At 39.8% G+C, this 17,427-nt stretch overlaps 1 protein-coding gene across 1 annotated transcript in view; it reads right to left on the reverse strand.

Annotated features, from left to right (window-relative positions):
• Window positions 1–1,355: 1,355 nt before the first annotated feature.
• LOC120532090 (inactive tyrosine-protein kinase PRAG1-like) overlaps window positions 1,356–17,427 on the reverse strand; it is a 177,376-nt gene continuing 161,304 nt past the window's right edge. Inside the window, exons 7-8 of the mRNA XM_039757994.1 lie at window positions 10,833–11,572; window positions 1,356–3,081 (exon numbers count right to left, since the gene is read on the reverse strand). Of these exons, the coding sequence (XP_039613928.1) occupies window positions 1,987–3,081; window positions 10,833–11,572 (1,835 nt within the window). The 3' untranslated portion in view covers window positions 1,356–1,986. The remainder of the gene's footprint in view (window positions 3,082–10,832; window positions 11,573–17,427) is intronic.

The raw sequence follows: 17,427 nt of genomic DNA on the forward strand, positions 1-17,427 counted from the left end.
TTTCGAGATGCACTGCACTTTATTTATTTGCACACTGTTTTTGTTTGTGGATTTTAAATAAAAGCACTGCACTTTTTGCACCATCCCCTTGCCTCACTGCCTAGCTCATCGGTGACATTACCGACAGTGTCGGGTTCGAGGGCTCCCAGAAGCAAGAAGGGAGCATGGAGTGAACCCGCATCGTAACAACCTTCTGGACACCCTGTGTAATGATAATCTTGATTACGAGTTATGAACTCACAGGCACTGTGTCCTGGGGGGATTACAGAAGCTTTCAACAGAAATGCACTCAGATGCTAACACTGCGTTTCATGTCGTACTGACAGTACAAAGATAACTGAGAGGAGACACGAACATCTAAGGACATAAAAAAAGTGTACGTGTAAAGATGAGCAGACTTGTGCAAATCCGAGATGCTTTAAGAAGGAGAAGGTCAATTCACTTGTGCCGAGTGCCATTAAATAATCCTGAGGTACTCCAGTTGTGGCTCGACGCCATGAGTATAACTGGGTCTACGGTTCAAACGCTCATTTACGTCTGAGTGCGTTACACTTTTGTTCACGAGCGAGTATTTAAAAAATATTTTACTAAAAATATGTGTGTTTGGAAAGCTGTAAGCATGCATCTGGACGACTTGTCGTGTGGATTAGTTTCATGTAACGTGAGATTTTTCTCATGGACGTTTTGGTATCATTTGCTCTGACTGGCTTTGGTTACCATAGACTTCTATTCTGTTCTGTCAGGAATTTGTTAGTTGCATTCTGCTTAAAATCATAAACACTTTTTTGGTCATCTCTTGACAGACATGGGGTAATTAAGACATAGAAGAAATGTTTTTGGGTGGACCATTTGTTTAACGCCTGAGACTGGAGGTTTAATCTTAAGCATTGACTCAATTGTGCCATCTTGCACCCTTCACACTTTAGAAATTAACTGATAAGTGACTTAGGATACAAATAACTAAGAAACAACCAAATTCAGAAGTGTCATTAAAGAAGTTTCAGTGGCTAAGGAGTGACACACAAAAAAAAAAAGCTGCAGCCGAACACTGCGGCCCACATGGCACCGAGCAAACGCTTCATCCTCGCGAGCCACAACCAGATTATTAAAATATTTCACTTGTGTTCATCTTTTTAAAAAGTGCCATTGAGATAGTGTTTAGCACAAAAGCTAATCAGAAAAAATGCTGAGACAGAACAAAAGCGGAGGTCACTCAGATTTTGCAGGCATTTCCTCTTTTGTTTTTTTTCCCCCCCCAAATTAAAGAGGAAGCTGGGATATCCTGGTCTTCCACAGAATGCAGTGGAGGCCGGTATCCTGGATGGATATCACATCCTATGATAATGCGCAATGACACAAGAGTGACACGGGAAGTTATTTACATTTTATTGGTGGTCCAAAATGAAATCTGCACAACTTAAATTAATATTTAACACAAATTACTAAAGAAAATATACAAAACACAATACCCGCTCCTCCCCACCATGACTGAAGGTCTAAACAGCTCCATTCATTTACCCTGTTCTAAGATACTGGGATGTACATCCTAAACCCCAGTGGTGTACTGGTGCACTCCCAGCAGCAGTACTTCTTGAGCAGGGAAACCAAAGGGTGTCGCTGTGTGCTGTTCAAGGCCTACTTACAAGTACACAAGCTTAATATTGCAATCGGTTAGATTATCGTCCCTTATACAAAGGGACAGGACCCAGTTATGAAAAAAAGATCATTTTAGTTTTATTTTTGGCATAACACAGCAAGAGAAAAAAATCATTAATAATGTAAGTCATAATTTAAGGACGCAGCAGTACTTGCCAAAAGTCCACACCTGTGTATTAGAACGGTGATCTGTAGGCACATGTATGTATTAAGAACTTTAAGAACAAAGTTACACCTAAATAAAAAAAAAAAACGCTATTTACCAAGAGACAAGCATCAAGATTCCAGCTCCTGTTGTTTATGCCCCTGCAAGTTGGGCCCACAAAGTATCTACTCTGAGAAATGCAGCAGTTCAGCAGTGCGGCAAAGAGACACTGGGTTAGCAACAGCAAAGTACTGGCAGCACAGCCAATCTTCAAGTTCAACGCTCTGCTCGGGCTCCAGAGACTTTTCAGCAAACTTCATCATGAGGAGTGCCCGCTTGACGTCCAGCCAGTTGTGAAGTCCTTCATCAAGGACGTGATTGTTGTGCCGCTGCTCCCACTGCTGCTCCAGAAGATCTTTACGGGGCCCCCACAGCAAACTCTGGAGGATCCTCTTGGCCTCCTGGATGTGGATGCGTTTACTAGGATCAGGTTCTAAGAGTAGATGAGCCAGCTGCTGTAGTCCTGCTGAATATATGGAGGCATCAGGAATTTCTGGAAGGTCCTTGCAGGAATATTCCTGCTCTTTTAGTTTAGGGCTGACCTCAAAAGGATTTGGCTGGTGTAAAAGCTCGTAGATCAAAATACCTGCCTGAAACTCATCAAATTTCTTGTACTGGGAAGCAGAGACTATTTCAGGGGCCAATCGGGCTTGATCCTTTTTAGACTTGGGGTCCAAAGTAGTACTGGAGGTCCTCTGCTTGGCCTTGGCAAAGTTGCTGATTACCAGCCTGGGCAGCTGTCTCTGAGCTTTGCTCTCAGAAGAAGAACGTTTACTATGATGAACAAGCAACAGGTTCTCGAGGCAGAGATCCCGGTGGATAACACCATGCTCTTTCAAGTACTCAAGGCCATTGCAAAGCTGCAGCAAAAGGAAGCACACCCACCGTTCATACCACTCAGGCTGATCCCTGTGGTAGGTTGCCCACTCCTTAACAAAGTCTGCGGTGGTCTGATATGGCACCTCCCGAGTTATAACTACTACACGCTCGCTATCCGACTGACTTGAAGTGCCCAGGTCCCTGCTTCTTGGGGCCTCCTGCTCCTGTTGAGAGTTGCAGATCAATCCAGCAGCCTCACCAGGAGGCAGCATACTCAATGGGACACAGGCAATGAAGTGCCCACAGTCCTGCTGCACGTTGAAGTGAGGAGGTAGATTCTGTTGCACCTCCAGACCGTAGAAATGACTTTGCTTGGACTCTGGACTACGATTCTTGCAAATCTGAAAAAGTGAATGACATAAAAGAGTTAATGACATCCTGGACCTGGGGGAAGCACATAAAGCTGAACTTTTAAATTTCTTAAGAGCAAATGTTCGACTGCTTAGGCAAATTAGTGGTGGGCCTCAAGGAAGAGACACACCGACTAGAATCACTGGCTGAATGAACTGCACAATTCTGTCACATCACTGGCATTCTAAAGTTGTTCTGCGTTGGAATTGGACATGCCATGCGACTTTGACTTGTGTAACTGGATATCCTCAGGCAACAAGATCAACAACTGTACTCATCAAGTTTGGCATAATCTCCGAGTAGAAGTCGTGTAATATGACATTGGCTTAAGGCGCAAGCGCTCCCAGTGTTTTCACAGATATGGCAGATGCAGCAATGTATGTAAGAATAAAGAGTGAAGTTTCTTTGCTTGCACCACATTAAGAAGCTGTCACACATCTGACAGCTGACGTTTTATCTGAATAGATTTATATGGAAATTATGGCTCACGTACTGAATAACAAATATACACAGTTACATGTATTGAATTGCATACACATATAGTATATTCGTTTGACAGCAGATGCACACTCATGAATTTTATTTTTCCTAAATGGTGCTTCGTTTATGGTCAAGTTTCTCGTTCGATCAGTCCTTCCAGCTTTAATATGGTACAAACTCGGATGTGTGTCAAAATTTGAGATTTTCACTGAAGTTTTGTTTCCGATCAAGAAAACTGAAAATAAGAAAATACATCTAAGGCAGCATAGGTACAGGTCCAAAGAACAAGTCTAAAATATGTACTCTATCATAAAGCTGGCAGTATTAGAGCGAAAAAAATCTACTTTATACATTCAATTTTGCATGCAAATAATCATGCATAAAATAAATTATTGTTGTCATTCTACCAAACAGGGTCTACAAGAATGCAGCTACCAAAAGAGCAGAACGGCAAAAGATTTTGTCTGAGCCCCGAGCTAAATGTAACTAAAAATCCATGGAATGACTTGAACAGTGCAGGGCAGCACCAGTCCGAGGACACGAGTCGATATAAAGTGGGCTGCAATGGCTCACGCCAACCTGAAGAAGAATCCACAAAAGGATTAACGAGAAAGGTGTTTCCATCTGACGCACGGGTGTGTCACACCTCGCCATGGCACTCTTTTTAGCTGCAGTTGAAAATTCTTAACGTTTTTTGACTCGTTTGACATTTAACATTCCAATTTATAATATGAAAATAGGGCAATAAAGGAATGCGTCTTGAATTCAGGCAGTTAAGCCATAAATGTTCAAATAATAACATTTTGAAAGGGTGTGTATTACAGCGTTGCATTTACATGCCAACATGGATACTAGTTTGTGGCACTCATATGCTATAGAAATGCAGACAGTTCATTCTGATTTCATAAATTAAAATTAGTTTGAAACATAAATAAACTGGGAACCAACTGGGGCTTTTTCTGGAACCTGCTTCAGGTCTTTTAATAAGTGTTGTTGCTAAAATGTGTAGCCTAAAATAATTAGCAGCCAGACATGTTTCTAGATCATTCTGTGCTAATTCTGTTCCCAGACTAGTCACTGTTAAATCTTATTCTGCCATGACTCTGCAGAATTGCTTTCTTTTATGGTGCATCCAAAAAAACAAAAGTTCCAGACTGGAGATACTGTATCTTACAAAAACACGCTTAGCTAATCGACACACCAAAGCTCATAAAAATCAAAGCCCTGGGAAGGAAACACAGAGATTCTCAGGAATGACTCAGAAAAAAGGAACTTTTCAAAGCAAGTTTGTGTCAGTTTGGTTTGTTTTTTATTTGGACTGTGAATCTTATGATAACTAGAAAAAATGAATATATATTTTATTTGATGTTTTACTTTACTGGCAAATTTAATTTATGCATTGATTAACAGATTAACTCCCCAGTGTTTTGGCACTATAACCTTAGCAATTTTCAGCCAAATTAAAAAATCTGATTATATATTGATGATATGATGATAAGCCACAACGTTATAACAACAGGTTGATGCTATAGAACAAGCTGTATCACTTACAGTCTCACAGTTTTAATCATTTTGTATCATCCATTGCACAGACCAAATACTAAAACTGCACCTTTGGAAAAAAAGAAAGAAAGAAAGAAAGAAAGAACAAAAAGCAGCACAAGTAACATAAATAGTGTAACTAGACAGCGGTATATTATGAGGCTAGTCTACTAACATAGTGAAGGCCGGTATGGCGGCTGGCTGGGTAATGACAGCAGAAAGGTATAGTGGCCTTTTGGGAATTTGCTTCTATAGCGATGGACTGCAAGACTTCCAGCGCAGTGTAGTATAACAGTAGCACAGCACAGCTTCAATGCGTATGCGGTTACTCAGTCCAGCAGGGATTTGGTGCCGGAGATACAGTAGGTTTGGGTATATGCTGCTATGTGTGCTTGTCCTGAACACTGGCTTTCTGGTTTCAAAGGATTAATATGACTGACTGGGGAAGGGGCAAAACAAAGCAAATCAAGACCACAATGGGGTTTTTTGTATAAAATGTAATGAGAGCTCTTAACAGCATATCTATAGTCTCTGAAGTCCCTAAATGCTATAAAAAAGGACACAGAACCTATTAACACACACACACACACACACTAAATAAAGCTTAAAAATGAAGTATCCCTCTATATAAATCATTGGTATTTTTCTTCTAAACTTCGATAACAGCATCTGTATGATGTAAAAATTTCAAAACTATAAGAAATGAAATGTTATGCTTTATAAATGATAGACATTTTTCTTACGAAATTCTTGAAGGGAACCGACTTCTTGGCCAAGCAAGGAAAATATATTAAGATATTTAGGCTTGACCTTTAATTTTGTTGAGCGTTGGGAACGTGGCAGGAACTAACCCTGAAGGGAGGCATTGGTCCATCAATCGTAGCACTTACTCTGGCCAACGTAGAGTTGATAGTAAACCTAACTTGTGTGCGTTTTATGAGGTGGGAGGACAAAAAAAAAAAAAAAAACAAAACATAATAACCAGAGATAAACCTACATAGAAATGAGGAAAGTGTAAAATCTCCAGGCAAACAGCAACTGGGCCAGGAGACATCCAAAAAATCCAATCTTCTGAAGCTGTAAGGCAGTCGAGCTAACATCAACTCCACCAGGTCTCTTTACTGAGGATCACTGACTCAATCATGTAGCCCACGTTTACTCAGCTATGTACACGTCTACATGTGTTTGAAGCATGCAATTCAAATTTTTCACAAGATTACAGGCCGTACTGATTGTATTTCATTTCTTCACTTTTCAGGGACCATCAACATTGAGTTATCCCTCAGTTAATCTCTTAACACAAATGTTTTATTATTCATGTAATTGTGTAACAGCACTGGCAGATATGGTCACGTCTGATTATGTGCATGTGCTAGACAAGGCAGTAACAAATGAAACATCCTCGTAAGCAAATGACAATGGCGTCACATTGTACCCAGCATTGATAATGTAGTATATTTGTGAATTGTCAATCTAGATGGCCACAAACCTCAAATAAGTGTTTTTGTAGCTCTAACAGCAGCATGCTTTGTGCTGGCTGTTATAACCTCAGAGAATGTGTTATCTGGGAAAAGTGTTTGGCAAATTGTGCCTCATGTGTCACTTGCCCGACTGTTATTTGAAAAACTCTTTCATGGTTATGGCAACGACTTTATCACTGTAAAACAAACAAACAAACAAACAAAAGCAATATAATGTATGTGTTGATGAGTATCTCGGCTAAATCGTTAATTAAGATGTTGTACTAATCTCAGCCTTTTCTCTTTAATGAAACAATCATCTTTTGAAATTCGAAGTTTCTGATAATATTCTGTGTGCTGCCCAAAGATAAGCTGTATGCCAGACAAAATTCAATTGATCACAGCTTGTGGCCGTCAGTGATGGACATGTGTTCTAACATTCTGGTTGCTTTTGTGTTTCATCACACTTCTTTACAAAGCCTCACAATGAACAGACTGCTCTGGCACGGATACCTTCAGTTGTATAATTTGACATGTAATGATTAGGAGAGTGATCAGGCAGGCATATGGCAACATAGATAAAAGTGTCACGTAAATGAAATAAAACTGTACAACTGGCACAAGGCAACAGCAGTTTTGAGAGAAAATTAAATTAAGAGATGGCACGGAGAAGTCAGAATTCACACAGCGGTCATAACCGGGAAGACAATACAGTAATTGAATAACAGAGCTCAGGATGCGAAGCCAAAATAGTGGTCAGAGAACAGAGCAGTAAGTCATTAATTTAAAAAAGGGCACACATAACAAGAGCCAAGAAATACGAGATGTATATCACATACAGAGAACAGGGAAAAAAAAAAAGCCATAACCAGTACTGTAAATTCAAAAACAAAATTAAATGACAGAAGGGCTTTCTTTCACAAGTCTAAATCTTGTCATGCGAGTGACACCTCCAGATACCACTTTTCCAATCATGTTGAACAAAAAACACAACAAAGCAAAAGATGAATATAACCACTACATCACTACGTTCTTCGGCCTTGGAAACCCCAAAAAAACTGCACTAAAATAATTTTTAGACTTCTCAAACTAGTCTGAAAAAAATGAAACTTAGAAGCCATCTCATTACCATGACATTCTCCAAACAGCTTAATCTGATTCAGGATCACGCAACGCTATCGTGGCAGCTCTGGATGCAAGGCAGGAACCAATAATGGAAATGCCGGCCAATCTAACCAGCATGTCTTTGAGATGGTGGAGGAGAACCCACAGAGAGACCGGGACACAGAATATGAAACCCCCCCACAGAAAAAGACAGGGCACCAGATTTGAACATGGGATTATAGACCTGCAAGGAAGCAGTGTTATCTACTGTTAACAACAAAATAAATACTGTACTGTACATAGAAAACTTATTTTATATATTTTAAACTTTTCACTTCATGTCAGTGTTGCTAAATCTAAGTGTTTGTTCTTGTCATTGCAGAAGTTGCACTTGGATCTTACCAAGCACACATTTAACAGGGCAACTGTTCCATCAAGATAAAAATGTATACATACTAGTTAAACAATTACTAACATGTCATGAGCAAATGTCAATTTATGCAACTTTTAGTTATGGAGCATATCAGACTTGCCGACTGCAGTTGCTGATCTCATTGCCAGACCATTTCAATTTATAAGAATGAAAATCGCTGGCCATGTCTAATTTACTGACTGTGTTATGACCTTTCAGCACAGCTGTGATCATCCTGTTGCTGTGCAAAGGGTTAACAGCTATGGCGAGATCAGCCATGATATAAAAAACATGAGACACGAGTTTCTCTTCTGTTTGCGCGGTCCAAAACACCTCTCAAAAAACACGTGTTTCAAATTCCTCATTACTACACTATATGGCTTGTACTTCCAGATGAGCATTCATTGGTTGTCCACTCTCATGCACACAAGGCCCGCCCCTATAACTAAAGGCAAAATAGATTTTGTCAGAGTGAGTTATTCACTACATAGTTGGAGTAAGTCACTGGGCATGTTACACTAGGTGATTGGCTTCATGAGACCATGCCATCAACTAGTCCGACTCACTAAGATTATGTGAATGAAGCCTACGAATGAAAATCACCTGGACCTGCTTCAGTGCCACGCAAGATACACAACAGGACATACAGGAATCTCTATGACAGTTGAGATTTTGATGCCACATAGAATAGGTCATGACAACTTCATGTTCAGAAAGGCTCTAGTTGTATTTGACATTCAAGAATTATGTCACCACCTTTTCCTTTACTGACTGGACATACCTATCCTAAAGTGGGCACACACACCAGACACCCTATAAAGAACCTGGAGACTGCAAAGATTAAAAACTACAGATCTGCTACTGAAAACTTGTCTCAGAAGTAGCGGCTTAAACCTGAGTTACATTAATTTCTATTCATGGGGGATGTCAAAATTGACAACTGCAGTTGTTGATCTTGTTGCCTGAGGACATACGATTCTATGAGTAGGACTCACTGGTAATGAAAGATTTGATGTCTCTGTGATCACATCCTAGCACTGTTTTCACATTTACAAAATATTTTGAGCTCACCCCTTCTTCTAACAACCAATGATATGCTGTCTGATAGAGCCGGGAGTCGTATGAATGCTTTACAGGTACAACAAATGTATCTGAAGTTTCAGCCCCTTTAATCTCTTTTACATTTTGCCATAGCATGTAAAACTTGTGGCATCAGCCACAGGAGCCTTTTCCTCTGTTTGTGAGTTCCAAAACATCCAAGTTTGAGATTCCTTGAACCTTCATTATATGCATTGTACTTCTGGCTGAATGCTTATTGGTTCTCTTGTGAACAGACACAAACTCGCCCCTGCGATTTATAGCAAAATCTAATCACAGACTGGCTGAACTGAGTGGCTGGGGATATCAGCCATCATGACTACCAGCTATGTGCACGTGCTGTGTCTGCTCCCAACTTTCTAAGATTATGCAAATGAAGTCTACAACGGAAAAATCCTAAAAATTGTGTAGTGCAACAGTGCCATAAGAAGTTGGCATGAGCACCTTCTGTGGAAATAAAAGCAGGAGAAGCCAGAATGAGACTGGAGAAGCAGCTCCAGCCATGTGGGCAGAGTAGTACAGGGTGTCCATATGAAATTTTTCAGATAAAAGTCAATTCAAAGCCTCAGAAAATAACATACTCATGGTGTTTGTGAGTTTGCTGATTATGCCCGGTGTTTACAATGTACGTACGTGTTTGTGAATCTTCAATTACAAACATCACGTGTACGTGTCTTCTCTTCTAAGGGTTAATATACAGCATGCAACAGCTTACAAAAGATGTGAATCTGGGATGAACAAACTACTCTGTTCTTCTTTATGATAAACATATTATGTGTTTGGTCCCTGAAAACATTAAGATTTTACTGCAGAAAACCCAAATTAATTAAAATATGAATACCAAGCGGCCTACAAAATGAATTATTCATCTTTTAAAATGAATATAAACAACCGTAAGGGGTGTTAAAAAGAAACTGCAGTTCCACCCTGCATTTCTGACAGGTATTTAGTTCATCTCCCTACTTGGATTACGGGTTATAAAGTAAATGAATAAAATGTGTAGTGCATTCTTCACTTCTTAGAAAACAAGAGTTAAAAATGACTGTCAAAAGGTAAATGTGCTCTGAATGGTGGGCGTTAAAACAGATGACATTTTGCTATGCCTAGCGTGCATCACATTAAGCATTCATTAACCAGGAATTAGAGACCAGAATGGAAACAGATTCTAATTAAAACCTGTATCAAAGGAGTTGTAATTTTTAACAACATATTTTATTCCTCAGACAAAATATACAGCAACATAAACACAGACACAAACTAGAAGCGCTGAGTCAGGGTGTAACCTGAACATGGAATCCCAGGTGAGGGATTGAAGTCACAAGAAGATAAGCGTGTGTTCTTCGACCTGCCCTTGCAGCCTCAGAGTGAACTTATCTGTAGATCTCTGCACTACGCATTTCACAGGACAGATGAGCCCAGACAGGCAGCAGGAGACTCCACACTCCTGACAGAGAACCCTAACACTTACACAGAATTAGACCTGAGCTTTCAGCTGCAGAGCTGAATGCCTGATTTGGCATAGGTGCTGCATATGTAAAAAAAAATATACCACAGATGTGCCCTATGCCACTTTGAACAGTTACTCACTCTCTAAGAAAGGCATGGATACTCCAAAGCTTTAGTAAATACCAGCAAGAAAACCTACCTTGACAGCATAGTCATTCTTGGGATCCTTGGCACAGCTGGCAGAGTAATAAACAGAGTCACCTGCAATGCAGCAGGGTTTGTTACATGTCAACTTAAACAACGACCAACTGCTTTCATCAAAGCGAAGGGGATTCTTCTGGCCGCGGGTAAAGCGTTCTTCACATTTGAGAGCCAGACGTCGCAGAGATTCTGCATACAAGCTGCCCAGCTTCGCGTAAACTCCTTCCCTGCTATCTATATTACTTAGGAGGGTGTGGAGTTGTAAGTGGGAACCACTGCTTGGGGTGCTCAGTTGAGGTGAAGAGGAGAATGAGCCACCGCTTTTGGCCCCCAGACCCAGCCTGGCCTTTCTTCTTCCTGTCACTTCGTCCATGGTCTGAGAGCGCAGTGGATGAGTAGCAGTGGGGTGGCATCTTTCAAGGGACTCGTTAGAGGAGAATATGTTCCGCTGATCCACTGGACTGGAAGGGGTGCTAAGCTGCAGTTTTTCCGTAATACACATGTTGCTTTCTGAGCTGCTCAAGTTCAAATGGGGACTACTTCTATTATGGATGACCCTTCGGTCTCTGGCACCATCTGGAGCCGATATTGTTCTGTTTATCATCTTCTTCTCAGGGAGAGGTGGTGGAAGTAAGGAATGAGTATAATCTGCAACTGAGGCATCATACTGAGATGCCAGTGGGGAGGCACCCTTTATGAAGAGAGGTGGACTTGGTGAACGTGTGCATTCCTGGCGTCCTATAAATGAAAAACAAAGAAAAAACCTTTGAACTTGCATTTTCTTTCAAAAGAAAACAAAACCAATTTGGCCCTTAGCTCCCTGATCTTTGAAAATATCTTGAATGTGTGCAAGTGATAAGAACAGCAAATGTGAGGAACATGGCTTCCAGAAAAATCCTTCAAACCTGCCTCCTGACTGGCCTTCTGACCATTTGAATTGTTTTGGTGGTGCAGTCTATTACAAGACAAAGCAAAGAAGCAGAAAAATTATATGTAATACATTTACAAACTCCATGTAATAATATTTAGGATAGTCCTCAAATGGTTATTTAAAATTATCAGTATGTTGAGACCAATATGACGCTAACAGTCAACTTTAAGATCATAATCTTCATTTGGCAATACTGAAGCTTATTTGAATGGGCACAAGCTGGGCACAAGTACTGGATTACTGGGGGAAATCATTTTGTGCAGATTGACTGAACCAGTTTAATACAAAGGCGCTTTAAACCACAAAACAGTTACGTCTCGTGTGTACTGTTTACAGTTCAAGACTGGATGGAATTACGGAGAAGCTGCTCTGGACAAGCTAGTTGTGTTCCTGGCCTACTTTGGTAGCTCATTTGAAGGCTACATGCAATTTTGTTTTTAGCTCACCTGGGACTCCAATCACAACAAGACCATACTCCCATCTTAATTTGCAAAGCTGCTTTCTAAAGGATCAATGGCTTATACTTGGAACAATTTGTTTCAGCTGTCATCAAATAGACTTACAAATGCCTTTATAGCTTAACATGTATATGGAAAGTCCAGATGTCCCCTTCAACACTTGCAACCTTCTACAGGTGCACAGTGGAGTTCATTCTCACTGACTACATTATATCCTGGTATAGTACAGATTTAGCTCAGGGCCACAAAGTGCTGCAGATGGTGGTGACGGTGGCACAGAATACTCCTGGCACACAGGTCCCCATTGTTCAGGACATGAAGCGTTTTATAAAGGCAATTGGTATTATTAAAGACTTCAGTTGTCCTCCACTGTTATTTTTCTTCCTCATTAATTCTAGCAGTACAGGACTATTTGCGTGTGCACTACTAGATTTAGGGACAGGTCATAAGTCTACTCAACAATCATTCATACTCAAAACTGATGTGAATTCTTGTATATTTTGCCTGATGTTGTATTTCATTTATCACTGTCTGTGCTACATTCATAGTCTGTTTTTGGTATTATACTACAGTCAATAAAAGCATACAGGTAAGAAATTCATTGTACGGCGCGCACATGACAATACATTTGAACTTGAACATATCTCAGATGGGGGAAGTTGGAGTTTTGAATGTGAAAAGAATATCTATATGGTGGTCAAAGGTGACCACAGATGAGGTTTTTTGACAGAAAAGAAGCCATGGATAATCATTGTTCAGCTGCCGAGGCCTGAAAGCATTACTGCAGTTAGCAAATGAAACATTCAGCAAAACAATATTTAAATGTGTCAAGAGAAACACTTTTGTACTTCAGTGATTTATTTTCACTCCTGGGTAAAGAATGTTTAAATGAAAAAGAAAAACGACAACATGAAAAAAACATGCCCGTAAGACAGAACACCCAAATGACTGTGTCGAAACTGGGTCTGGAACATAACATCCCAAACCTGTTTTGAGAGTGATAAACAGCCCCTTGAGCTGCATTCTGACTAAGGTGACTAGAGGTTGTATATTTTGTTCCACTGTTACCTATGTTTGAAATTGCATTCCATTCTAGTTTCTTATATGCTGGTTTAGTTGAGGCACAAGGTGTGTCTATTTGGAATTTCGCTTTCCACAGTGAACAACAGAAGAAGTAGGCATTTTGCCAATTTCTCACCAACCAGTCTTTGCCTCAGACCCAACAGCTAGGTGGGCTTGGTGCTGATCATATTTGTGCTCGTATTTTGAACCTTGTCAAAACACGATCAACAGCCAAGTAAAATTATTTGATTTCAAAAAGGAATTCAAAAGAGTAAGTAGTGTTGTGCAGGTAAACAATAAAACTGTCTGCTGTTAGATATTAAAAATTACAGCATTCAATTTGTTTTAACAAATGAAAGGAGACCAATCAGTCCATCCAGGTTCTTTGGTTTGCTTTTAACTAAGATGTCTCAAAATGCTGACAACCTCAAAGTTTTTAAGAAGTATCTAAAAACTCTTTTCCTGTAGATATCCCATCGATAATGGTTCTTGTAACTAAGGCAATATTAAGTAGTTTTGGGCTCTGTTTTATATAAAGCTCTTCACTTGTGATGTTCAATTTTATAACATTGTCCTTTAACACTTGTTCCTAAACAGTCCGCAAAACTGACGTTAACTTGATTGTGTAGACCTCTTTTGTAGGCTAAAAGTGATAAAAGCGTCTACATAGCAAATAAATGTAAATGTCCCAATATCTTATTCTTAAATTCTTAAAAACTGTCAAGAGAAAAACATATAAAGGAGGATAATGAAGAAAAAGTTGAAAATGCATTCATTGAATACAACAGAGGAAAAAATTGAACTTTTTATGGCAAATTCAAGCTTGTTTTTAAAAAGCCTAACAAAAGGCCTTTCCATTATCAGTCTGAGCTTTACCAAGACTGTTCAGTTGGAACTGGATTAGCATAATTGCTGGCTACATTTGTTTTCTCCTGCCTATGGCAATACCCACGCGAGGAGTGGCAACAAAATAAAGTTGACAGAGCATGCTATGGGTGACGTTTGATCAGAAGTAGTTTTACATTTAGAAGGATTTGTGAGGTAAATTGTGTTATGGTTCCTTTACACTTATTCAGCAGCAGGCACAATTTATGCACAGGCTGACTTTTTACCAAACAAAAGCCACAGTGAAATACTACCATTGTTGCCAACAGGGCACTAAAAGTGTTGAAAAACATTTAATGTTAATTACATTCTATTTAAATGTACTTACTTGGTTGATAGCTTTATCTAAATTAACTTACCACATCTGAGAAGGATTTGGTTACATTTCCTTTGTATTTCCAATTGGAGCACAGGAAGGTGAAGCGACTGCTCATGGTTACACAGTGTCCGTAGTGGGATCTGCACCCACAACCTCAGACCTCAAATCCAAAGTCTTAACCATTAAGCCACACTGCCTAAACTACAGACACCGAAGTAGATTCTAACCTTGACTCTTTTAATAACCAAATGGATAACTGTGATATTAAACAGAGTGACTTGCTTAACTTTTGCTAAACTTTTATCCTAGTCTTACTATTCATGTAAAAATAATGTCAAAATAGGCAGCATTTTCCCATTGTTATAGTTGGTTCTCTCATGGCACTTACAATGATTCACATTATATATTAATTTAAAAAAGTAATGAAAGCTTACATTCATTACAGACAACTGGGATGTCTACACTCTCACTTCCTTCCTGCTTGTTTCACTCACTGGCCTCCACTTTTTGCTGCTCCAAGAAACACCAAACCTCATTAACTACCAGGAAAGGGACGTTGAGGGGTTAAAGTTTATGTTACAGATGGAATTCAATTGTATTTCTCTGCCCAACACCCAGCTTTACAATAAAAAGCATCCTTTGATTTAATTATTGAGAAATATTTTCTAAAACACTCCACTGGAGCATTAAGACAGCAGGGTGACACCAAGGCAAGTCAGCATGGTGCATCTGCCATCAGGAAATAAATAGCAGTCATGTTATGCAGCTGCTGCTTGCACTCTCTGCTGTCTAACGCTTCACCATTTTTAGTCCTGTTAGTGTAGTGCTTTGAGCAGAAACCACATGATCATCACTTCCTCCGCTCTTCATCTGCAACATTTCACAAAAGTAATCTAAACATATACAGTACACACAAATGAGGCGTGAAAATGGCCGGGTCTCACAATAGCATGTGTTAGTGTATATATGTTGATTTCAAAGAAAATTGGTGTGAAATTTAGCAAAATTGTTTTCTGAGTGTTATGCAGCATGGTAGTTAAGGGATCTTTCTCAATAGCCTCATTAAATATTTAGATTCTTTTTTTAGTTTAACATGCCAGAAGCTAACAATAAATAGCAGAGTGATATATACAGTGGTGTGAAAAACTATTTGCCCCCTTCCTGATTTCTTATTCTTTTGCATGTTTGTCACACAAAATGTTTCTGATCATCAAACACATTTAACCATTAGTCAAATATAACACAAGTAAACACAAAATGCATTTTTTAAATGATGTTTTTTATTATTTAGGGAGAAAAAAATCCAAACCTACATGGCCCTGTGTGAAAAAGTAATTGCCCCCTGAACCTAATAACTAGTTGGGCCATCCTTAGCAGCAATAACTGCAATCAAGCGTTTGCGATAACTTGCAATGAGTCTTTACAGCTCTGGAGGAATTTTGGCCCACTCATCTTTGCAGAATTGTTGTAATTCAGCTTTATTTGAGGGTTTTCTAGCATGAACCGCCTTTTTAAGGTCATGCCATAGCATCTCAATTGGATTCAGGTCAGGACTTTGACTAGGCCACTCCAAAGTCTTCATTTTGTTTTTCTTCAGCCATTCAGAGGTGGATTTGCTGGTGTGTTTTGGGTCATTGTCCTGTTGCAGCACCCAAGATCGCTTCAGCTTGAGTTGACGAACACATGGCCGGACATTCTCCTTCAGGATTTTTTGGTAGACAGTAGAATTCATGGTTCCATCTATCACAGCAAGCCTTCCAGGTCCTGAAGCAGCAAAACAACCCCAGACCATCACACTACCACCACCATATTTTACTGTTGGTATGATGTTCTTTTTCTGAAATGCTGTGTTCCTTTTACGCCAGATGTAACGGGACATTTGCCTTCCAAAAGTTCAACTTTTGTCTCATCAGTCCACAAGGTATTTTCCCAAAAGTCTTGGCAATCATTGAGATGTTTCTTAGCAAAATTGAGACGAGCCCTAATGTTCTTTTGCTTAACAGTGGTTTGCGTCTTGGAAATCTGCCATGCAGGCTGTTTTGGCTCAGTCTCTTTCTTATGGTGGAGTCGTGAACGCTGACCTTAATTGAGGCAAGTGAGGCCTGCAGTTCTTTAGACGTTGTCCTGGGGTCTTTTGTGACCTCTCGGATGAGTCGTCTCTGCGCTCTTGGGGTAATTTTGGTCGGCCGGCCACTCCTGGGAAGGTTCACCACTGTTCCATGTTTTTGCCATTTGTGGATAATGGCTCTCACTGTGGTTCGCTGGAGTCCCAAAGCTTTAGAAATGGCTTTATAACCTTTACCAGACTGATAGATCTCAATTACTTCTGTTCTCATTTGTTCCTGAATTTCTTTGGATCTTGGCATGATGTCTAGCTTTTGAGGTGCTTTTGGTCTACTTCTCTGTGTCAGGCAGCTCCTATTTAAGTGATTTCTTGATTGAAACAGGTGTGGCAGTAATCAGGCCTGCGGGTGGCTACGGAAATTGAACTCAGGTGTGATACACCACAGTTAGGTTATTTTTAACAAGGGGCAATTACTTTTCACACAGGGCCATGTAGGTTTGGATTTTTTCTCCTAAATAATAAAACCATCATTTAAAAACTGCATTTTGTGTTTACTTGTGTTATATTTGACTAATGGTTAAATGTGTTTGATGATCAGAAACATTTTGTGTGACAAACATGCAAAAGAATAAGAAATCAGGAAGGGGGCAAATAGTTTTTCACACCACTGTATATATACAGAGCTGAAACTTGCATTTCCTCTTTATATGAGGAGCAGTGGTAGAGGGGAAACCACTAAGAGCTTTGGGAGGAAAGGCACAGTACTGGAGTGTGGGAATTGTCCACTCAAATTTTTCAGAATAAGGTCTACTGAAATAAGCATTCAATACTCATGCATAGGAATCCATTTCACCTTACATACTTGCATATTAG

This window comes from Polypterus senegalus, chromosome 7, assembly GCF_016835505.1.
Source record: "Polypterus senegalus isolate Bchr_013 chromosome 7, ASM1683550v1, whole genome shotgun sequence".
In the NCBI taxonomy this organism is placed as follows: Eukaryota; Metazoa; Chordata; class Cladistia; order Polypteriformes; family Polypteridae; genus Polypterus; species Polypterus senegalus.